The sequence below is a fragment of the Bicyclus anynana genome, chromosome 7 (assembly GCF_947172395.1).
Source record: "Bicyclus anynana chromosome 7, ilBicAnyn1.1, whole genome shotgun sequence".
Lineage (NCBI taxonomy): Eukaryota > Metazoa > Arthropoda > Insecta > Lepidoptera > Nymphalidae > Bicyclus > Bicyclus anynana.
Window position 1 is genome coordinate 17,529,666 of NC_069089.1, and position 24,891 is coordinate 17,554,556.

A 24,891-nucleotide genomic window follows, 5' to 3' on the forward strand; every position below is an offset into this window, starting at 1 on the left:
GATACCTTTCAACACCACCAAGGTCCAATCCATCCATAACTAGGTCCTGTACTTTACTATGTTAGACTGACAAACAAGCAACTAGCAACAAACAGCCGCAATTACAGTGGTAAAGGAGTACGTACTCATCGCCGAGAGGTGGTGGTTCGATTCCCGCTCGCTAGACTATTGTCGTATCCATTCGTAACATAGTCTTTTCCGATTTGTTGGAACGGAATGTTTAAAGATGTGGCAAATATTCATTAAAAAAATCTTTCAGGTTTTTTACAATGAGCTATCGCAGATGCACGTTATAATTATAATAATACTCGTACTAACACGAAATATAAAATAGATACAAATAAACAAATTAAATAAAAAAAATCAACCGACTTCAAAATCATAAAACGTACCGACTAAACAAAAAAGCATCGATCTCCTAATGAGAGGTCAATGCTAAAAAGCGAAAAATAACATCATATTATCTTCTACCTACTGATCAGTTTGAATGCGGTGTTGAAAATCAGTTCATAAAATAATAAAAATCTTTTAATAAGCACACCTAAAGACGGACGCAGAACGGGAAGTTATATATTTAATGTTATTTTCTTAAATTCAGAGAAAATAATTTGAGTGCCAAGGTCATTAACCTGTATCTATATTGGACTATTGTTTATCTAGACTGTAAGCTATTGTGAATTATTCTATTTGAGTATTTGTGTTGTAACGTTGGTAATTTAAAAGCTTTTTCTAGCAACCTACAGCAATACGTAATCTGAAAATGTGTTTTAATGAGAATGTAAAAATACCTTTAATCAGGCGTTTCATCAGAATTTTCTGCTAGACAGTACAAGCTGACGGCAACCAATGATTCACTGAAATCAGAAAAAAACACCTAGGTATATTGACCAGCACAGCTCTTTCCGGTACCGGATTTTTCAGTAGGTACCTTGGATACCCTGAAGTCCTTCTTTTCTTCAAAATAAATGAATCCACCCATTACAACTACTTAGTTACAACTTTTTTTTTCTTTTTATTCTTTACAAGTTAGCCCTTGACTACAATCTAACCTGATGGTAAGTGATGATGCAGTCTAAGATGGAAGCGGACTAACTTGTTAGGAGAAGGATGAAAATCCACACCCCTTTCGGTTTCTACACGGCATCGTACCATCGTACCTACTTTGCCGGTAGGGTACTTAAGTAGGTACTTTGTGACTCTTTGTGACTCTCTTTGTGACCATTTCGGTAACTTTGGTTCTTTTACGAATTTCGTCAATTCCAAACATAGTTCTGAACTTTCTATATAAAATTTTTAAATAATACTTCTTAAATTACTCAGAAAATTCTCCAACATTATTGTTATTAATAGCTGCAATATTTCATTTGTGCGTTAATCTGCGGGCATTGTTTATGACGTCATAAAATTATAGTCATTAATGTCTTTCAGCGCGTTACGTCGGTTTTACGTTCCCCTCCAAATATACAACGTTTACTAAAAAATACTAAATGTCGTCCATACGGTTTTACAAGCTTTTATTTATCTTTTCTCTCCCGATTTTTTTTTGTAAAATTGTATATATGCTTGCTGTCACATCGTTTCGTCGCGATGTTCGTCATCGTCGTTTGAAGATCAATCAGTCGTCAATTCTATAAAAAAAATATTTGCTTAGTTATTCTCGCAATAACTCCAAATTGCTGTCTTGGATAAATTATTTTTGATTCATCTGCTAGGGTGGTATATAGGAAAGAAGATATTTAGGAAAAGTTATTTTTTTTAAAAACAGCAACTGCTGAGATTCTGGATGCCCTTTTCAGAATCTGAACCCCTGAAAACCTGCTAGTACTCATCATCATATCAGCCGACGGACATCCACTGCAGGACATAGGTCTTTTGTAGGGACTTCCAAACATCACTATCTTGGGCCGCATGCATCCAGCAAATCCTTGCGACTCGCTTGATGTCGTCAGTCCACCTGGTCGACCAACACTGCGCTTTCTAGTGCGGGGTCACCATTCCAGCACTATCGGCTCTTCGAACTGTCCCCGTCCTAAATGCTAGTCCTGCTACTTTCTAAAGCCACAACAGTCCAAACTCCATAATTAGTAACCATACCTAACAATAAATAGAAGAATAGTCGGACAAATATACTGTAGTAGCAGCTTAGGTCATAAAGCTGCTACTACAGCTTGTTCAAAATTCAGAGGTTGCCATAAATGAAGCCGGACAAGCTCGTAAATGTCTTCATAAGATGAGATAAATCTAGATATCACAAGCTCTCAGTCCATGAAGTAAATAAACGAATTTGAATTTGGAATGTGTCTCTTTGTCGAAAGAAATCCCATTCGGAAACTCATTTTGATCAGTTGATCGCTCGGAGTGGATAAACAAAGTGAGATTAAACTGAGATTGCATTCAAATTGCTTTTGCGATTGCTCACTTCATTTCACACTTAAAAGCGGATCGTTCAAATCAACGCGATTCTTTTGAAATGATCTGACTGCTGTGAAATGTTTTTTTTTTATTTTTCTTAGGTGACAATTAAGAGCCTTGATATCTTAGTGGATATGACCTCTGCCTTCGATTCGGAGGGTATATACGGTCTAAGGCATGCACTTCCGACTTTTCAGTTATGCATTTTAAGAAAATAAAGAAGATTTTTCTCGTGAAGAGAAATAAAAATGTCGACCGATGGCGGCAGAGTTGTCCCAGTTCCATTTCTTTCAACCCAACGCAATGAAAGACATAGCGATATTTCCGGCTGCTTGTTTGAAATTTGCACATTTCTCTTCACACAGAGATATGTCGTTAGTCGCTTGTTAGGCCTAAAGTAGTTTAGAAGTTATGGTGGAATTATGAAACACACATAGCTACGTCATGTGCATACCTACATGAAAGAAACCAATATAAAACCTCCTAGATATGTACTTATCTACTATTGTTTTAGACAGTCACGTAATAAAATAAAATTAAATAACAGAAGCTTAGGACTTAGTTATATATATTATCATTAATGTTTTAATGTTTAAATAACTTATAACGAAAACTTGAACTTTTCTTTTAGTTTGTATGCATGATTCAATTCAGTGACTTCATCTCTAAATTAATACTAACTAAACTCTGACATTTTCAAACATCTTAATTCGAATCCGCAATTAAATTTGGAATTGGAATCGTAATATAATTAAATAAAAAAAGAAAAATGTTACGTCCAACTCTGTTCCGCGGACTGAGTCAAGACTCAGCGAATGACTCGGCGGCCTACGAACTCGACAGGAGCCGCCGAGCATCGCTCAGCGCTGAGCAGCGGCGGCGGCTGAGCATGCTCAGGACGTCGAGCATCCCGGCGGCGCTGACTCCGGTGAGCCACATTTACCATTTGGTTCCCTGCCCGAGAAACTGTTGCAATCAGGTATTAGTTTAGATTAGTTGTCCTCGTGTGTTGTGTTGTGCTAACTGTTATTGTTGTTTTGTTGTGCCCTGTTGTTGTCACTTGTATCATCACATTTCTATAAATTATAATTATTGATCTTGAATTTAGGCTTGAAATTAATAGATATGTTTTAGTGCCTAGCCGAACCCTATACGGTTACAGGCAGGTAGTACTGATAATGTAGCTTTCCATTAATGAAATAATTATTACAATCGGTCTAGTAGTTTCAGAGCCTACAACACACAGTGCAAATATAATACAAACAAACAAACAGTCAAAATAATCTTTCTTCTTTAAAATATCACTGCGGTAGCGGTAGTCTATAGTTTCCGTTCTCGTGTGAATACAAGGACAAAACTAGGCTAAGTTACTCACTGATAATGTTGTTTTTCATCGCTGAAAGAGTTTTTATAATCGGTTTATTGGTTTCGACGTAAAAGCGAACTATCGATTGCGAATCGCAACTAATAAACAAACTAAAATATTTTTCATTTGTAATAAAATTAGATCGATTTGCAGGTTTTGGACATTTGCATTGAATTTGGTTGGCTTTTAATTTTTTTAATAAATGTAATTCTAAATAATTTGTAAAAAAATATAAGCGGATAATCGGACGCCAGCGACTTCGTCCGCGTGGAATATAGGTTTTCACAAATCCCTCAGAAACCATGGATTTTTCCGGGATAAAAAGTAACCTATGTTGTATGTATGTTATAATATACCTTTATACCAAATTTCACCTAATTCGGTTAAGTAGTCGAGGCGTGTAGAAAAGAGTAGAGTAAAGAGTAACAAACATTCATATCATTAAAATCATCAGTTTTCGCAAATCTCGGGAAACCATGGATTTTTCGGGATAAAAAGTAGCCTTGTAGAGTAAAATCTATTTCCATTCCAAATTTTAAACATCCAAACATCCATACAAACTTTCGCGTTTATAATATTAGTAGGATAATTAGGTAGAAGGAAGATTTTTAAACTCCTAAAAATCGCTTGTATAATGATTTTTAACCGACTTCAAAAAAAAGGAGGAGGTTTCTCAATTCGACCGTATATATATTTTTTTATAGTAGGTAATTGTGTAGAAGATATCAAAAAAAATGTAATGGCCCAGATACGGCAGCTAAATCGGATTAGTTCAGTGTTTAGCAAGTAATGCCGTAATACTGAAACCGTACAAGCTAGTGTTGTGTTCGCCGCAATATTCGTCAATAAAGCCGATCAAATACGGCTTCGTTATTGCTATGCTGATTAGGTTTCATTAAAATTCGCGTTATTTCGTCGTCATCAACCCATATCCGGCTCACTCGATATAGTCCACCACGCTGGCCCAATGCGGATTGGCAGACTTCACACACGCAGAGAATTAAGATAATTCTCTGGTATGCAGGTTTCCTCACGATGTTTTCCTTCACCGATTGAGACACGTGATATTTAATTTCTTAAAATGCACACAACTGAAAAGTTGGAGGTGCATGCCCCGGACCGGATTCGAACCCACACCCTCCGGAATCGGAGGCAGAGGTGGCATATCCACTGGGCTATCACAGCTATCGCGTTATTTCATTAACATTCATATTTATTAACATTCGTTATGAAAACACCTATAAATCTCGCTAAAAATCATAAATTTCGATTACTTTAAGAAGTACTTTTTATTAATAATGAGTTTTTTATGTAATCAGCTTGCATTTTACCACTTTACCATGGTCTTACCTGATGGTAAGAGATGTGATTTAAGGTAGACCGTGTTTGCTTAGAAGATGCCTATTAAGTATTCACTCTTGTTTAAAGAAGATATATAGGATAGGTTTTAAGGGTGCAGATCGTCTATTATTCAAGCACTAGCTGACGTCGCGCGGTTTCACCCGCGCGGTTCACGTTCCCGTGGGAATATGGGGATAATATATAAATTATCATAGATAATAATAAATGGGCTATCTAACACTGAAAGAATTTTTGAAATCGGACCCGTAGTTCCTGAGATTATCGCGTTCAATCAAACAAACAAACAAGCAAACTCTTCAGCTTTATAATATTAGTACAGATAATACGTAATTTTTTGATATTTTCTACGGATGATTGTGATTAATCATATCTGCACGGCTATTCTCTAACGATGTTTCGTTTAACTCACTTGCGAGTTTCGAATTTACCGCTATCTTTCTCATTCTAAACTATCGTGTTAAACAGAGAGAGATAGAGGTGAATTCGAAACTCGCACTTGCGAGTTATAAAAATATCGTTACAGAATAGCCTAGCTATAGTAGGTACAATCAACCCTCAGCTTGATGGCAGCCCTTCTGGGGACACAGTTCCTCATATTATACCGCGGAAAATATAAATAAATAAGCTTTATACCTACTTTAACGATTGGGTCACGGTCAACTCCATGATTGGTTACCGTACTTACGTATGACAGGAGCATAGACAAAATTTCAGCATTTAAAAAAATAATGAGGTACGTTTACTATAGTATCGCAGTTGCTTAGTGCTTAGATAGTAGTGTATAAGGTATCAGCTTAAATGTATATATATTAAATGTATGTATAACTAATAGGTATATATAGTACTAGCAGACGCCCACGACTTCGTCCGCGTGAAACTCGATGTAAACTTTCAACTACCCCTACCCTATCCCTAGCTAAAACCCCAAATATCTTACGGAACCCTATTTTTTTCCAAAATAAAATTTAGCCTATGTTACTTGTGAATAATGTAGCTTTCGAATGGTGAAAGAATTTTTAAAATCGGTCCAGTAGTTTTTGAGCCTATTCATTACAAACAAACAAACAAACATACAAACAAAGTTTTCCTCTTTATAATATTACTATAGACTATAGATAGATTGTGACACATTTATGTTGTTATCCAATTTATTTAAATTGGCGATGCTACATACTACATCTACGATTTAAATCTTGGCATAATTATTGTTATTGACAAGGATGATTAATAGATTAACTATTAAAATCATCCTTGCACAATAAACCTAAAGAACCAAAACAATGTAACATACGGACGTAAATCCCCGTTATAGACGCGCGATGGACGCGCATAAACGCTCATAAAATGTTTAGTCTAAGATTCGATATTTGGGTTAAACAACCCGTCACACTGATGGCCTAAAGGTCAACGCAGACTGAATGATGAACGAGCATGTACATGATTATCATGCCGAAAAAAATAAACAAAATCTTTTTTGAAAAGTTATGTCAGCCAGTTATTAGACACTTAATTATAATTAGTAGATAGTTATAAGGGCTACTTTTAACAGAAATAGTTGGCAAGAAAGTGAAAACTATTAATAAAACAGCACCTAATAAATTCAACACAGTCCTAGTTTGAAGTTGAAAGCCAATCCAATTGCCCGTAAACTTTTCGTAGTCAGAGGAATTATCTATTAAGTAGCGGTCAGTTATTATATTCATAATTTCTACGCCGGAGTACAAACAAAGCAGAATAATATATGCAGTTACAGTTACAGTTTGGCTGGTGGGAGACTTCGGCCGTGGTTACCACCCCGACAAAGACGTACCGCCAAGCGATTTAGCGTTCCGGTACGATGTCGTGTAGAAACCAAAAAGGGGTGTAGATTTTCATCCTCCTCCCAACAAGTTCGTCCGCTTCCATCTTAGACTGCATCATCACTTACCATCAGGTGTATTTGTAGTCAAGGGCTAACTTGTAAAAAATGAAAAAAAAAACATATAAGATTTTTGAAAAAAATGGTATTAATACGAGTAGGAACCGATTTTGAGTCTTTCCGCGCTGGCCCTAATGCTATTACCGTTAGGACCACAAATCTTAGCCTTGTTTGTTTGATCGACGTTTGTTTGTATTAAACAACACCGCTGTAATAGGCTGCGATAAACAATTTGGTAACACCTCTTTTAATTTAGAGTGGTTACAAGATTTTTTCAGTTTGGAATGAATTTTGCATACGTGATATTTCAATTCAAATTTTTACATTCGGAGCAAATTAGCTTGTTGGTTCTACCGTGATGTCTTTACTATCTGTCTGTGCTTTAATGTCATCACTAATTTAACGCCCGTCAACTTTCACCGGTAGGTACCTTTACCGTGGGAAAGTGTTCATTAAAAATCTTCCTTTCTTATAGAAAGGGGAGGTTTGTGCCCTACGGGTTAATCTTTTATGTGTGCACTCGTACATTAATTTACCAAAATTAATGTACGAGTAGGTACATTACCAATAGCCTTGCTTGTGCAGACATTTTGTTATACCTCCGAATTCCTCACGTTAAAAACATCTATAAACACTTCTCTCCATATTGAAGCAGCGTGTTGGGCTTAAACTCCAAATTTTACCTGAGCCTGTAGCCATCTGGCTCGTCGATTCGATTCGAGTCGATTTAAAAATTAAAAAATGTATGGTAATGATATTTGCTGACATATCACGTGATCAAGCGTCTATGTTGTATTGTATAGATCGGATCTGTCATATCCGTACATTTTTTTAGTTTTCGAAGCGTTAGCGTTTGTAGAAAGAGTTACCACATGACTACAGACTCTGGAGGCCTGTGGCGAGCGATTAAAAGTAAACTGAGTTTTAAAAGTTGATTTTTATAAAGCATTTAAAAAAACACTACAATGCTGATATACCAACCAGTATAAATAAGAACAGTTGCAATGTATTACTATTAAATAAATAAATAGTTAATGTTCGATCAAAGACGTTAAAAGTGGCCGACATGCGGTCGACAGGCGGCCGACACTTTGATAAATAGACCGACAAAAGTGAACACCCGGCAGAAATTTTTATATGCGTAAACAAGCGAATCGTGAATTTAATTGCGTATTCCAACAATAGCGGTATTTTTTTTTACTTTTTTACGATCACAGTATGCTAAGGTGGCTGCACACTTTTCTGAAGCTAAAAAAATCCACGACTAACAGAATACAACTCGCAAAGGTCATGGGTTCGACCTCCGTCCAATCCAATAGACTATTGTTATACCTACCTACTTACTTCTTATTCTTCTTCTTAGTCTTATCATATCATTTGACGCAATGCTTGACAGGTCATGGTGTGTTTATGGACTATCTCGCAGGAATCGGAAAAAGGCCAGATGCGACGTGTATGTACTGTAGTGAAACGGACAACGCATTGCACACAATATTTCACTGTGTATCGTGGAGTAAAGACAGAGAAGAAAACCTCGTACCCAAAATGTTGGAAACGGCAAAAAACTATCGTTTACTTCTTGGAGTATGAGAGAAAAGGAAAAGGAAGAGAAAAGGAGAAAGTCTTGAAATAGGCAACAATGGTTGCCGTGTTAGGCTGAAAGGCGGGAAACACGGACAACAGGGCGATAGGAGGGGTTTTAGCCGGTAGAGCACTACCTAGTCCATGAGGATTTTCTGTATGTGAAAAAAAAGAAAAAAAAACCTATTTACTTTAGGCCATATTGTATGAAAGACGAGCTTAATTTTAAAGAACACACTTTTCTGTAAAAAATAAAATGAAATATAAAATGTTCTGCTAGGCTATTCTGTAAGGATATTTTTACAAGGGCAAGGGCGAGTTTCTAATTCACCTCTATCTCTCTCTGTTTAACACGATACTATAGAATAAGAAAGATAGCAGTGAATTCGAAACTCGCACTTACGAGTTATACAAAACATCGTTAGAGAATAGCCGCGCCGATCCTAACTATGTCTATCAGGCTTTCAGGAGTCAAAAGTACTTATACTGTTTTACTTCTTTTTTACCTTTCGGCAGTCACCATCTTACGGGATTAAGACAGTCAAGCGATTTAGTTCCGGTATAAAATTGCAATTTTTTTCTGATTGTGTGAACGCTCCGCCTTACCAGATGTGCGCTGGCCTTTATAAATCAAGTAAAAATTGTCTTCAAACACAAACAATACATTGCGCCGTACTTTGATTGTTTACAACCGCGTCACCTGTCTCAGCGCTCGGAATAATTTGGCAGCAGGCGCTATCTCGGGCGACAGACTGCGTTGGCGCCCCTAGCGGTAATTACGTTCTAAATAAATTCGCTCACGGCTCGTCTACTGTCGTCGTAATTATCACTATCAGCCTAGTATAATTTACCATCGAAAGAAATAAAGCAAAAACTTTAATTTGAAAGTTGTGCCATTTTATTGTCTTACACTGTCGTATAGTATCTGATGCCTATAATCCACTTCAAGGCCATATACCAAGTAGGACAGTGGTGTAGCGAGGATTGCGGTGAAAATGTTGGATATATGCTGCGAAATTGTCACCATCATTAACATCCTATTTTAACGACTTTCTCCAAAACCAGACCTCTCTCTTTATTGGAAAAATGGTATAATGCTGTTCCAATGCGGATAGCAGGCTTCTTAATTATAATTTTCGACTTTGTAACGAACATCATTAGATTTTAGTGATAACAGGACCACGGGTATAACATCATCTATTTCATGAGATTTTTAGCTCAAAACTCTTTGCAAGAAAACCAAATTCGGGATCTTGGATTAAGCCATGATCACTTACTTTATCATTACAAAAAGAGATTTAGTGATCGGTCTGGACTAAGTATTTAACAATCACATTATATTCGTATAGCTAAAGGGACAAAGTTCTATAATATATGTCAAATAGGTATACGTTTTCCTTAGCAACTTTACGTGGGTGACTTTAATGATCCATAAGAGAACTATAGGCCAGTGAGTTTCACCGTACGCTGCATAATCGCTATCAAGAATTACTTCTGCCATGCGATAGACTTCGTTGTTCGATCCCCCTAGGGGGGTAAATCTCTTATCCCCCCATATTATAGGTACAATCTTTCTCTTCGATTAAACAAACAATCTGTGTGTAATCTTAGAGTTCTCGGATCTCAATCCGACTCCTTAACCGTGCTGCTGTTGAGGCTTCAAATTACTCCCAATTGCTCATATTTGCTCAAATTACTCGCGCCCTTACTCGAGCAAATCGGTGGGCAAGGCTGCGCTATTTCTGCGCAATTGTTTATGTAGGGATGCTAAAAATAGACACTCTGCTGTCCCGACGCAAACAATTGCTGAAGATACTCGAGTTAACGTTAATCCTGGGTTACATACGTTTCGAAAATTTTTAATATTTTTTTCCATTAATAACTACCTACTAACAAACATCGCGATTTCGTTCGAGTCAAATTCAGTTTTCTCAAATCCCTTGGGAACCATTCTTGATCCTGAACAAACTAAAAGTAGCTTTATGTTTATGAATAACCCGCCTATTCCTAAAAATAATAAGTCCTATAAATAAAAAAAAAATTCAGCTTCAGTATCGGTTATACCTACATATAATGCCCTCCAACAAAAAAAAACAAAAAATCTAAAATGTACAGAATTAGACCTGCTACAGTTTTATTATAAGTATATATTACCTAACTTTCATTTATTATAGATGTATATTGTATATTATCTGTCATAAGATTTTGTTTCGTTTTGGACATCAGTACATAAATCGTGTGACGTCATCGTAGGTAGTAAAAAATACACGGTTTGATTTCGTAGTTATTGAATGTGAAAGTGGCGTCTAGCAAAATAAAAGTCTAGGTCAGTAGATTTCGATGTAATAATTGTGACGATTTCTCACTCATCACATGATAGGGCAATGTAATCCCACCGTTAATCGAATCAAACTAAAAATAACACCAATTTGTTTCAATAAAATCCTTGTGGAGTTCTTTAAATAGGCACCACTATGTGGGCGTGTCTTTGATGTATACTATTATGCTTTTTGTTACGCTGATATAAAGCGCTGAAGATTTGCACAGTTCGTTTAAATATAAATCTCTAACGAGTGTATCGTTAGTCTGTTTACAGAAACGTTTAAAATTACACGTATTGCAAAGTGCAAACATCGCGACTAGTGTAAGACTACGCCTAATAGTGTTGACTAGACCTAAGGTAGAACACGCTTGGATAAAGGAAAAATGGTAACGATCCATGAACGATGTTCTCTCAGACTAGGCGTGATTGGCACTCTCATACTATATGATTTTAAGGTTCTTTATTTGTCACTGTGTTTATTGAATAAATAATAAATACTTTTAACTTTGACCAATATCAGATAGCATCGGGAACTTAATGATCTAGATGCTGTACAAGCAACTGGACCAACGACATCTAGTAGGTAGGTATTTAAAAAAATTACTCCTACTAATATTATAAACGCGAAAGTTTGTATGGATGTTTGTTACTTTTTAACGCCGCAACTACTGAGACGATTTGGCTGAAATTTGGAATGGAAATAGATTTTACTCTGGATTAACACATAGGCTATATATATTTTCATCCCGGAAAAATCCATGGTTTCCGAGGGATTTGTGAATAACTAAATTTCACGCGAAATTTGCGGACGAAGTGCCGTTCGCTAGTACATAATATAACTCAATGGTTGTATTCTTTATAATGTTTCTAGCTATTGGACTGTATCTTTGGTCTTACCATATCAATGTTTCTTACACAAATATCACGAAATGATGCAATTTAAAATCATGTAAACGTAAATTAACTGGAGAGTGTGACGTTGTTCTGATGATGCACTGAACCGTAAATTTAGATTCTACCTCTTATTTACATTTCGAGTTATAAAAATATTACGTTGTTATTAGTCTGGTAGTTTTCAAATCATTTAAATTTGATAAAGTGTAAAATTACTAATTTCGTTCATTCTCGTTCCCGGGATATGGGGACAAAATTATAGCTTCTGTCACTTGCAAATAATGTAGCACTTGCAAATTCCATAGGTGGAATACTTTTTAATTCAGATTAGTATTATAAGTGTGAAAGCGTAAAAAACAAACAATTTGCTCTGTACATGGAAATATTCATATACGAGTAGATCTTTTTTTTAAACAGAATATTTGCCATATCTGTTTAAACATGACCAATATTCCCATTCCCCTCTCCTATCAAGGGAAAGACTGTATTAGGTGTGGGTACGACAACGGGGCGGGGATCGAACCACCACCTCTCGGTGATGAGTCCGACCGCTCTTACCGTTGAGCTATTGAGGCTATTGATGTCTGTAAGTCAACCACAACTAGAACTTCTTTTTCCGTACATACCTACTGATATTCCACGTGTGGCTGCAGATGCAGATCTGTCCGGAAGTTTGCGGCCATTTTTGCGGCTCGCGGTGGCGATTATCGTAAATTCCGTAATTTAATAAGCCGTATATCACAGCGTTGTATTCTTTGCTCCACGGCCGATGCGTTCGTTAAAATTAGGTACGGTTTATAGAATTAATATGCACGTAACCTAGACCGATATCGGATAGCTATTGTTTTTTGTTAACTCTGGCGATTGGATATTATTTTGTTTATAAATAATATTTTTGTTTCGTAATAATAATTGATAAGTAGAGTAGAAGTAGTAATCAAATGTTCATTATTTATTTTTCGTAAGTTATGGGGTTGTTCTTTATGAAAAGCCTTATAATTAAGGTAGTAGGTATAGGCCTTTGAGAACCTGTAAAGCCTTCAGTTGCTGGTTATGTTGGTGTATCGATAAAAGTGGCGCCGAGCGGAAAATCGAAGAACTAATACATCGGGAGCTTTTCCGATCCAAAGGATGCGTCGTAGCGGGTAACTACGAGTATAATTCGAACAGACTTTCATTGTATAAAACTAGATGGCGTTAATAACCATATTATTATATTGAACCCCCGACGCAAAAAGAGGGGTCTGTCTGTCTCTCTGTCAATCTGTCTATGGCGCCATAACTCACAAACGGATGAAGCGATTTCAATTTAGTTTTCTTTTGTATTAATGGTGACTTTTGCGCGAGTGTTTTTAGACAAACATATTTGATAAAAATCGAATTTAAAGGTTGTGGGGGACCGAATGGCAAATATACTCGAGTGGGGTTTCAAATGAAAGCGCAATAAAAAAAGACTTGATCGAGAGTGTAATTAATAATTTTATGCCATTCGGGGGTTTCGACATTTTCAATTTTATATTATACTAGCGGACGCCCGCGACTTCGTCCGCGTAAATTTCGATGTCAACTTTACTACTACCCCTACCCTACCCTACTCCTACCCTACCCTACCCCTACCCTACCACTACCCCAAAACCCCCACCCTACCCCTACCCTACCCTACCCTATCCTACCCTACCCCTACCCTACCCCTACCCTACCCCTACCTTACCTACACCCTACCCCCATCCTACCCCTACCCTCCCCGTACCCTTCCCTTTCCTACCCCTATCCCACCCGTACCCCTATCTCACGCCTATCCTACCCCTACCCTACCACTTCCCTATCCTACCCGTACCTCTACCCTACCACTACCCTACCTCTACCCCTACCCTCCCCGTACCCTTCCCTTTCCTACCCCTATCCCACCCGTACCCCTATCTCACGCCTATCCTACCCCTACCCTAAACCCCTACACTACCCCTACGCTTCCCTACCCGTACCCTACCACTACCACTACCCTAAACCCCTACACTACCCCTACGCTTCCCTACCCGTACCCTACCCTACCCTACCCTGTAACTTCTCTATCTTACTCCTACCCTTAGCAAAATCGGTCCAGTCCTTCGAGAGTGGTGGTATGACCAAGAGAAATAGAGACTTCTATGCTAATAATATAAAGAGGTAAAGTTCGTGTGGTTGTAGAAGGTAATCTCTGGATCTACTGAACCGATTTGGAAAATTGTTTTACCAATTGAAAGCTACGTTATTTACGAGTGTCATAGGCTGTGTTTGATTCCCATATTCACACGGGAACGGGAACTACGTAAATGAAAGCGCCGGGCGTCAAATAGTGGAATTTCTGCGTCTTTAAAAAATTTTGTATTATCTCCGAAACTATTTAAGTAATTAACATACTGTAAAGGGCAAATCTTATCTCCATAATATCCTTGTGATTATTAAATAATTTATTTTAATAAGGATTAAAGTTTAGTTGTATAAATAATGACGTAAACCTAAGTATATAAAATTAATAATTTTTAAAACACAAAAGGTACTATATCTGCTAATATATAGAAGATAGATATATGGTGTCGCTGACTTTTTTGTAGAACTTTTAAAGATACATAAAGTCTCCATACATTAATTTCAATTTTACACAATAGGTAAGGCAGCGCATGCGAATAAGTCTGTTTAAGAGGATTTTCAGTCCGACCTGTATGTCAAAAACTGTGATAACTCGGCTAATATATATGATGCCAATATAAAATATAGCCTATAGCACTCCCCGATAATGTAGCATTCTACTGGTGAAAGAATTTTTAAAATCGGACCAGTAGTTCCGAAGATTACCCCATTTAAAAAATGTGACAAACTTACAAACTTACAAACTTTACCTCTTTATAATATTAGTATAGATATAGATTATAGAGAGATATACTCCTATTCAAGGTACTTAGAATCGCGAAGTTCTGAGTTCGTATGAAATGTCGCGCTTTAAAATAAAAAAAAAAATTAAATTTAAAATATAATTAAAATAAAGTGGAAGTTAGTGGTGGCACATCGTGCCTTGGAGAGCACGTTAAGTTGTCAGATCTGATCACTGTCATTAACACTTGAAATTGTTAGTAACAAAATCAATCATTATCGACTTAAACTTTTTTTATTCTCAACAAGTTAGTTCTTGATTTCACCTGATGGTTTAAGTGATGATGCAATCTAAGATGGAAACGGGCTATAACTTGTTAGAAGTGGGATGAAATCCACACTTCTTTCGGTTACTACACGACATCGTACTTGAACGCTAAATCGCTTGGCGGTACGTCTTTGCCGGTGGGGTGGTAACTAGCCACGACCGCCAATCCTGGACCAATTAGGAAAACCTCAATCGGCCCAGCCGGGGATTGAACCCATGACATCCGTCTTGTAAATCCACCGCGCATATTACTACGCCACGGAGGCCGACAAAAAAGTTAAGCACGCCAACCCCCATTCGAGCAGCATGGTGGGTCCAAGCTACATATCCCCTCTCCTATGAAGAGGTAGGTCTGGCCCATGACTTTAAAATAGGCTGAAAATGTTGCAATCGAGACCTTTCAAGTTTTAGCGAAACTAACAAATACTGTACCGAGTTATTTTATTTTCTCGCAATCGTAGTGAAAAGTTTTGTGTAACACGCGGGGCTAAACCCATTATAAACTCGGTTTCTATTTAGGCTAAAAATACCTCGTTTAAAATGGGTTTTTTTAGCCCCTTGTATAACAATCTACTATTTCATCAGAAGCTTCAAGTGACCCTTCGCTCCGCTAAAAGGCAAAAAGAAAAAGAATAATAACCTGCGTAGTTGGCTAGTCACCGGTGGAACATTACCCTATTGTTGTTGTTATAAAAGCGTAATAAACTACGATATGTAGACCTATTGTGTATGTATGTATGTATGTACTTATGTAGCCAGTAGACGTATCTCTTAAGTAGGTCGCCGCTAATTACCGGTATTCCGGCGCGGTTGTAAGATGAAATGTGGCTTAAGGGCATTTGTCCACCGAAACGAAACGTAATCGAGTAACGAAATTAGGTACTTAGACTTAACGTGGCTTCACGATTTTGTGTTCATCGCAATTCCTTTTTTTTATACATGGAATAGGCCTTTACTACGATCTCATTTGATGGTAAGTGTAGATTTGGCTGAACGCGCTTGCCTAAAAAATGCCTTTTCACATCTAGTTTGTAAGAATCATGACAAAATTTATATTATCAGGTTATCCTAGGTTAGAAGCCATCCCATTCTTTCAATCACTTGATTTTTTCGTCTTTTTGCACTTCAGACGATGTGCCTCGCCCATTTTCACTTCAATTTTGCGATTTGTTGAGATTTAATTTCTGAAACTCAAAGATTTTTGTATTAGTTATAGTGATGGTAATCATTATATATTTAGTAATTAGTCATATAGGCAATTTACAAATTTAGTGTTTAACACTCTCTGATAAGCTTCTGTTTAAAAAAATGTATCGGTTAATTTATTCACCACTTCTGTCTTTGTCATTTGACATCATTGATTACTCTATACCTACTAATATTATTGACTAGCTTACGCCGCGCGGTTTTTCCCGCGTGGTTCCCGTAACCGTTGGAATACGGAGATAATATATAGCCTATAGCCTACCTATATAAATGGGCTATCTAACACTGAAGGAATTTTTCAAATAGGACCAGTAGTTTCTGAGATTAGCGTGTTCAAACAAGCAGACAAACTCTTCAGCTTTATAATATTATAGTATGCGCATTATCATCTGAGTCGTCCGGTCATAAAAGTCAAAAAAGATAGGAATGTGCAGCGCGCCTACCTGCGCACCCTAATTATCGATAAACGGCTACCTGCGCACGTGCTAATGATGAGTCAATAATGATTTGGACGATTCTGATTGGTCGGTTTCTAATGTAATTGCATTGCGTATTTTTTTTGCTATAAATGTGTTTACTGCAATTAAATAAATACATTCATGTGTTACTCGTTGCGCACTATGGATACTAATATATAATAAATTTGGCAGAAGACGAAGATTCTGATGATGAAGACTCAGATGAAGATTAATTTTATTTAGTTAATAATTATATAATATGAAATATGTATTATATTAAATCAAATATTGTTAATTTTTTTAATTTTGTGAACAAGATACGATAATAAACTTTACTTATCGATAATATGTCTTTCATTGTTACACCCTTCACTAGACGGCTCCATAAGACCCATAAGTGCAAGCGAGATAGATATAGAGAAATGATTTATGGCCCTAAGACTCAGTTGTTAATGCTATTAGTATAGTATAGACTTGCACCTTTTCCTGTTACCATCTCAGAACCATCAGATGGAAACGCAGCCTTGCGATAGCTTTTTAGAGGATAAAAACAGTACGGCGTATATTTCCCTATTCGTAGGACGAAGGGAGGCGGATAACGAGATTCGCTTCAACGCGCCGTACATTGCGGCTGCCATACAATCTAATTAATAAGCAGCTGAGGGTATATCTAACTACCCCACTAACAGCTATTTCACGGGTTGTAAACAACAAGGGTTTTAAACCTATAAAATTTACTCAAGATGGTTGTATCAAACTTATTTATATTTTATTGGCTTATGAACCAGGTTTCTCTGCTTATAGGAGAGCTCATTTGAAGCTTAAACTCAACATGCTGCCCGAATAGTTTCGATCCCATACGAGGCCCTTAGTCATAAGCTGATTCTTGTAACGCGATCCAAACTTATAGTCGGGCATACTCCGACTTTATATCACGTTCGTTTTAGCCGTGTTTCATAATAAATTAATGAAGAGACACTTTTTTGCCGTGGCTAGTTACCACCCTACCGGCAAAGACGTACCGCCAAGCGATTTAGCGTTCCGGTACGATGTCGTGTAGAAACCGAAATGGGGTGTGGATGTTCATCCTACTCCTAACAAGTTAGCCCGCTTCCATCTTAGACTGCATCATCACTTCCTATCAGGTGAGATTGTAGTCAAGGGCTAACTTATAAAGAATACAAACAAAAAACAAAAAGAATATAAGAAATATTATTGGTAGTGACCCTGCTTTCTGCATCCACGGATTCGATTCCCACAAGTGGAAAATATTTGTGTGATGAGCATAGATGTTTTCCAGTGTCTGTGTGTATTTATACAATATATGAGTATTTATATGTAGTATATAATTGTATATTAATATTATAATATCAACTATCTTAGCATCCATAACACAAGCTACTCTGTATGCTTACTTTGGGGCTAGATAGTGATGTGTATTGTTTAAGTATATTTATTTATCAAATCAAATCAAATCAAATCAAAAATCATTTATTTCAAGTAGGCTCAGTTTACAAGCACTTTTGACACGTCAGTTGACTATTTGTAAAGATTCTACCACCGGTTCGGAAGGCAGGTCCTGCTGAGAAGATATTATTTTTTACTATCAGGTGAGATTGTAGTGAAGGGCTAACTTGTAAAGAATAAAAAAAAAACAAAAAGGCTGTAAGAAATATTATAGTGACCGACTGTGAACAGTATACCCTACAAGAGGAGGTATCTACCCGTAACGGCATCTCGGGGCTATATTTACCGGACAATCACATTACGTCGCTAAAATTGGGTTTGATAGAAAATAGGGTATTTTCTGCGTCATTTATGAATAATACCTTCCTCGATACTGATATTATGTCGTTGTAATATTGTTTTTAAATATTTTTTCTATAATACCACTAACGGACGCCCGTGACTTCATCCACGTGGAATTTAGTTTCTCATAAATCCTGCGGGAATCATGCATTTTTCGGGATGAACATTTAGCCAAATTTATTTATTAGCCTATTCCAAATTTGGGCCAAATCACTTCAGACAAAAAATGTTATTGTGGGATATCCGAGATAGACATATACCATCGCGGAATTTTTTGTAGATAAATTTCAGCCTGCGTTTTCAATGTAAGCGAAAAAAATTCAATTATTTACGACATCACATAAGAAAGCTCAAAAATAACAGTATTTCTTCACTATATATGTTATATATAAACCTTCCTCTTCAATTACTGTATCTATTAAAAACAACCGCATCAAAATCCGAAGAGTATTTTATACAAGCCAACGCCCTGCGGTTTCATCTGCGTAGTTCGACAAATAACGCGGCTTTCTAGTGGTGAAATAATTTTCAAAATCGGTTCAGTATATCCAGAAATTATCCTCTACAATACCACAAAATTTGCCTCCTTATGGTCATGCGAGTGAAACCGCGGAGCATAGCTGTGTTATGATATTTTTGTGTTTAGGTACTTTACCTACATATAAAAAAATCTTAAAATTTTCGTTTCTATTGAAGTACCTACTGTGTAGATTGGAAGCAAAACTCATTACGAAGTGTCGATGCAGGGTGTAGTGTGTGAGGCAAACTGAATTAAGACCGACTCCAGGCCTCATTCAGTGAGGAGAGGTCTCATAACAAACTTGGTCATATACCTAAATATATAGTATATGCCTATAGCATTTATACTGTTATATACGTTATATATGTTATATATTTCTTAATTTCTTAAAAAGTTCGCAAGTTGCATGCCCCGGACCGGATTCGAACCCACACCCTCCGGAATCGGAGGCAGAGGTCATATCCACTGGGCTATCACGGCTCTTAAGAAATTAAATATCACGTGTCTCAAACGGTGAAGGAAAACATCGTGAGGAAACCTGCACATCAGAGAATTTCTTAATTCTCTGCGTGTGTGAAGTCTGCCAATCCACATTGGCCTAGCGTGGTGGACTATTGGCCTAACCCCTCTCATTCTGAGAGGAGACTCGAGCTCAGCAGTGAGCCGTATATGGGTTGACAACGACGATGTTATGTTTTCTCTGCCTAAAGGTACCACTTTTGACTCATTGGTCCAATGGTTATCCTATTGCGGCTTTGGATCATAGGATAGCAGTGGTGTGCATAAGGTGTAAGATCAGGGTATGCACAAGTAACACAATTCAACCAAACTTGGATAAGCATTAACAAAACATTTGCAAGAGTATGCAGTGCTTTGACGCTTGTATGAAGTGCACGCTACTGATGAAAGGTCATAGGATCGAGTCCTAGGTTCGGCTATGAAACAACAAATATTCAGTATCGTATTTTACTGTGAGCTGGGCAAACTCTGCAAGAAATAGGTGTATTAGTCAAACGGGTGGAGATCAAACCCAAGGCTTCGCAAAGTCTAGCTTTTAATCATAGAGCTCACAGATTAAATCATAATAGGCAGATAGAGCGTACGGAACATGGATGCAGCCATTCCAAATACAGTCACAAAGCGTCAAAGAAATGGCGTCTTATGTTTTTAGACATTTTAAAAAAACTGTTTACAAAAACGAAAAAAATAAGATGGAGTATTTTTTTGTAGGTTATTATTGATTATTATTAGTCTATTATAATATAAATTTACGTAATTGTTGTTAGTGTTAAATCTTGAATTACAAATTATGAAAAAAGTTTGTACTCTTATATGCGGATGTCAAGGAGACGCGTGACGTTTGTTTTTTATGGATTTTATCGGCTTCACCGTGCTGCTATACTCATTCTGTATCATTCTTTATTCTGTGGTGGAGCTATTGAGGATTTGTACCATTGAATAGAATAAAGAACCATTACCTCTAACTTCATCTTACTCTCAACTACAATGTTCCTCTTGGAACAATAGCTCTATAATGTGTATGCACTAACTACTTAGATATATTTATAAAGACCACTATTAGAACGTAGTCTACCTGATGATAGTATATAGGCTTTGGTACAGTTGAGGAAAAAAGTGTTAAAAATTCGGTCAAGTGTTAGAGACCCTAACTACCGGAAATCTTTATTCGTCAAATAAAATTATCTAAATGTAATTAAGAGAAAATGATAATTTTTGTAAAAAGTGAAATCCATTAATAATGTCATCGAAGGGAACTGACAAAGACGTACTAAGCGGACGTCGTATATAGTATTTAAAAAAAATCAACCTTCTTATGTCTAGGTAAATACTTATTTTAATAGAGAAACATAGTGTATCAAATGAGTTTGATTCTCCATTTTCTAATTTATTTATTTATTTTATTTATTTATTTATTTATTTGTAACAAACAGCGTTTAACAAAATATGTACAAAAAATATAAAATAAACAATAATAAGGCCACATACAGTTACAAAGAAAGTTACAATATAAAGTAGGTATAAACGAAAGGTAGGTGAAAACGAAAAAAAATGATAGTGAATAAAAAAAATATTAGTAAGTTAATCACATATAAGAAAAATAGTACAAAATTTATTTAAAAATGTGTATTACAGTAATTTATCCTCAATGCTTTATGACATGACATTTTTATACATTTTCATTCATTTCTATGTATAGAATATCACTAAAATCAATGTGTGACGTTCTACCGTTAATTACTTAATGAGGTTCAAAACAAAAGAAACTATGTACCTACCGAACGTCGTTGGGAATAAACGAACATTGCCGAAGGTGTAAAAAAACGTCACTATAAACTGACAAAATTTATTGATAAATCATGCAACATATCACATGTAAGCGAAGTCATTGTATTCAACTTTGTTACTAAGAATTTTATGTGAAAACCAATCTTTTTTGTATAGTTCCGTCGTAATAGGCGGTTGGTCAATATAGGAGGAGTCATTATAAACGGATTCTACTGTATAAATTATAGCCATAAAACAAAATAGTCTGTTTAAGACTTTAAATACTGAAATCGTCTACTGCAAAGTTTGAAGGGATCATTATTTGTTTTATCGATTGAATAAACTTTGTACAAAAACAAAATATAATTTTAAAATTTAAATAGATAGCACAGTTGATGTTAAATAGGCAATTATTTAATTAACGAGTATATAACATTACAAGAAATTATAAATAATTTATACACTTCGCATACTAATGCTAGCAATAATATCTACTATAATATGTGTACTCTGTCTATCAAGTTCAGACATAGTTATTATATGGTAGGTTATGGTTAAGATTCAACAGTTTTTCTCTAAAGGACTCTTAAAACTGACTCTGAAAAATAATACAAATCAGGATAGGGTAGAAATGGCTCTTTTATAACACTACAATAAAGATTTGATGGTTCAAGGTGGAAGAGATTCAATTCCATTTCTATGAAACTCTTTAATAAAAGTTTTCGCTTTCATAAAACTCTGGAACTTTCGCTCCCGATGGTACAAAACATAGCATGAACTATATACCATCTTCGCTTCCCATTGCAATCCTAGCTACCAGGCCGGTCGCTCGCGTTTGGATTCCCGTCATTTTGTGGTGTTCCTGCATTATTTATTCCTTGTAATTCTATTGTAGTCATTTGCTAGTGGATTGTAGTATTTCTAGTAGTTTCCCAAAATAAGAGTATGTCGGAGAACGATGAAAAGGGACTCCAGGTGAGTGATATTATAGATTGTTGTTGCAATTTCGTCTTACTGTTATTATTTTATACAACAAACAAATTAATTTATTTAACATAAAATTTATAGGTACTCTAGTTTATTTTTATGTGACAAACTGTTATAAAGACAAGCAAGTATTTTAAACTCATGTTAAATTTTATTTTAGTATCGGGGTTAGACTAGCTCGGTTATATTTAACTTGTTGAAATGTTCTTTATGTTTGTTTCATGATAATTATCAGCCTAACTACAGGCTTCTCTCGTTGTATAGGAGAGATGATTTGGTACTTGGACCCACGATGCTGCAACAATGCGGGTTTGTGGGCTTAGAGTGATATTGTTAAATTTCATGAGATACTGTGATTATTGAGCACGAGTCTCCTCGGATGGCTACAAGTTCACCACCAATGCGCATTGGCAGACTTCACAGGTCTAGAGAATTAAGAAAATTCTCAGGTATACAGGTTTCCTTACGATGGATCTCGTATCTCAAACGATAAAGGAAACCTTCACCGTTTGAGATACGTTTGAGATTAAAGTTTGAGATATTTAATTTCTTAAAATGCACATACTCGTATCTGAAAAGTTGGAGTTGCGCCCCGTGACTAGAATCCTTTTTTATTCTTTATCTTAGCCCTTGGGTTAGGGGTTAGCCCTTGAATAAAATCTCACCTGATGCAATCTAAGTTGGAAGCAGGCTAACTTGTCAGGAAGAGTATGAAAATCCACACTCCTTTCGGTTTCTACACGGCATCCTACCGAAACGCTAAATCGCTTGGCGGTACGACTTTGCCGGTAGGTGGTAACTAGCCACAGCCGAAGCCTCCCACCTGCTAGACCGAGAGATCCATCCCAGGACCTCCGTCTTGTAAATCCACCGCGCATACCCCTGTGCCACGAAGGCCGTCAAACCCTACCTACCGATTCGCACCTATACCCTCTGAATGGAAGACAGAAGTCATACTCACTAGGCTATCAAAGATCAAATCTATAGTTACAGACGTATCTAATGCTATGTCAAAAAAGCGCAGAAAAGAAATCCTCAATTTGGCATTAACTTTTATATATTTTCAGCTTTAAATATTTAGTTAGTAGGTTAACAAAACGATTTGCATACTTGTTTATGTCAGCATCACACAAAGTATGAAATTTGCGGTTATAGTAGACCCATTTTGGAAATACGATTCATATCTTATTATCTCATTCTCGCTGTCCCATCTGCGAATGGAGGGAAAAAGAGATGGGCAGAGACAATCTAATAAAGTGCTCCGTCAAATCTTGATGCCCTTCGGGGTAAATTGCCAATGACATCAATTTCAGGGGAGAGTGGAAACTAGGGAAAAACTTTCAGCCCGAATGCTCTTTGTATTTTATTCTTGTCGCAACCCACGAAATTGTAAAAGAAACTTTAGTATCCACGTAAAACAAATATAAAACCTTACCCCTTTTCCAACCCCCGCCAAAAATGTCACAAGTTTACCGTATGTTGTCTATTTATTACACTGTGGCCCGCAAACATATAGACACGGTACCTAATTAGACGATCATTTAAATAATTATTTTGTTGATTAACTAAATTCTTTTTGAGAAAAACTTGGAACCATAGATTATTCTACGCCTTCACGGTGCGGTCGCACCCTAGCGCGCGCGGCCTGCTGCTCCTCGGTTGCGCACCTTTCACTTTTCAGGCGTAGGTGTTGAGACGTACATAGTGTATGCTGCGGAGCAACATACACTATTTAGACAGTCGATCTGAAGGAGTAAACTCTATTAGGTCCACTCCGATAGGTCTTTGAAAGATTTTTATTTTTTTTATGAGCAACTAGAGGTCTTCTAGAATAATTGTCGATTTTGGGATCCGTTTGTAAAATATTAAGATTTGACGTTTGCTGTCAATTGTCATGTCATTGCTCTATGGGCGCCATCTTGATATAAATCAAAAACTTGGGTTTTTGATTTATTTATTTCTTTTTATTTAGTTAGATTCATTCACTACAATAAATTTTAATAAAATCCTTGTATTTTTTAAATTTTAATGATCCGGGGCACAAGAGTGGACCTGAAATGGACCATCTCCTTTTGTATAGTAGTATAGTATAAGGAACTAAGGAAGTATACTCGTAGTATAGTCTGGAGTAGTGGACGCAAAATAACCGATCGTTAGGAGCAATTGCAGCTCAATGAGTGTCACTATTCATTAGCAGCGTGAGGCTATCTTTAGCTAGTTTCCTTTTTTGAAGTTGCAACGACGCAATAGAGTATTTTGTACCCTAGTGCCGAAGGAAGATTATGTTTTTCGAACGTTGACGGTATGTACAAGTAGGTATGTCTAATTCTTGGGTATGGATCTAGGCTGCTTTCTTTAGCCTTTAGAGAATCCTCATCATACAAAGCTGCAAATTGTATTAGGGAATGGGGACTATAGTCTGGCAAGTTAATGACACTCCCATGATATGCGGGCGACGGGGGGAAAGACTGCGTGGGTGTGATCAAAATGGGTTTAGTAGATCCAAAGATTACCTCCTGCAACACCACAAACTTTACGTCTTTAAATTATTAGAGATAAAGTCAAAAACTACTAAATGAATATTCAGGTGGTTT

General features: G+C 36.6%; 1 protein-coding gene across 7 annotated transcripts in view; it reads left to right on the forward strand.

Moving 5' to 3' along the window:
- Window positions 1-24,891, forward strand: part of LOC112045763 (uncharacterized protein ZK1073.1) — a 62,557-nt gene that overhangs the window by 9,059 nt on the left and 28,607 nt on the right. For 2 of the 7 annotated variants that reach the window (XM_024082071.2, XM_024082074.2), the window contains exon 2: window positions 3,178-3,391. The exons of 2 other annotated variants lie outside the window; for them this stretch is intronic. In XM_024082071.2, coding sequence (XP_023937839.1) covers window positions 3,178-3,391 — 214 coding nt within the window. Of the gene's footprint in view, window positions 1-3,177; window positions 3,392-22,125; window positions 22,286-24,891 lie in introns of those variants that run through there. 3 more of the 7 variants (XM_052882366.1, XM_024082075.2, XM_024082077.2) reach the window with 2 other exon arrangements.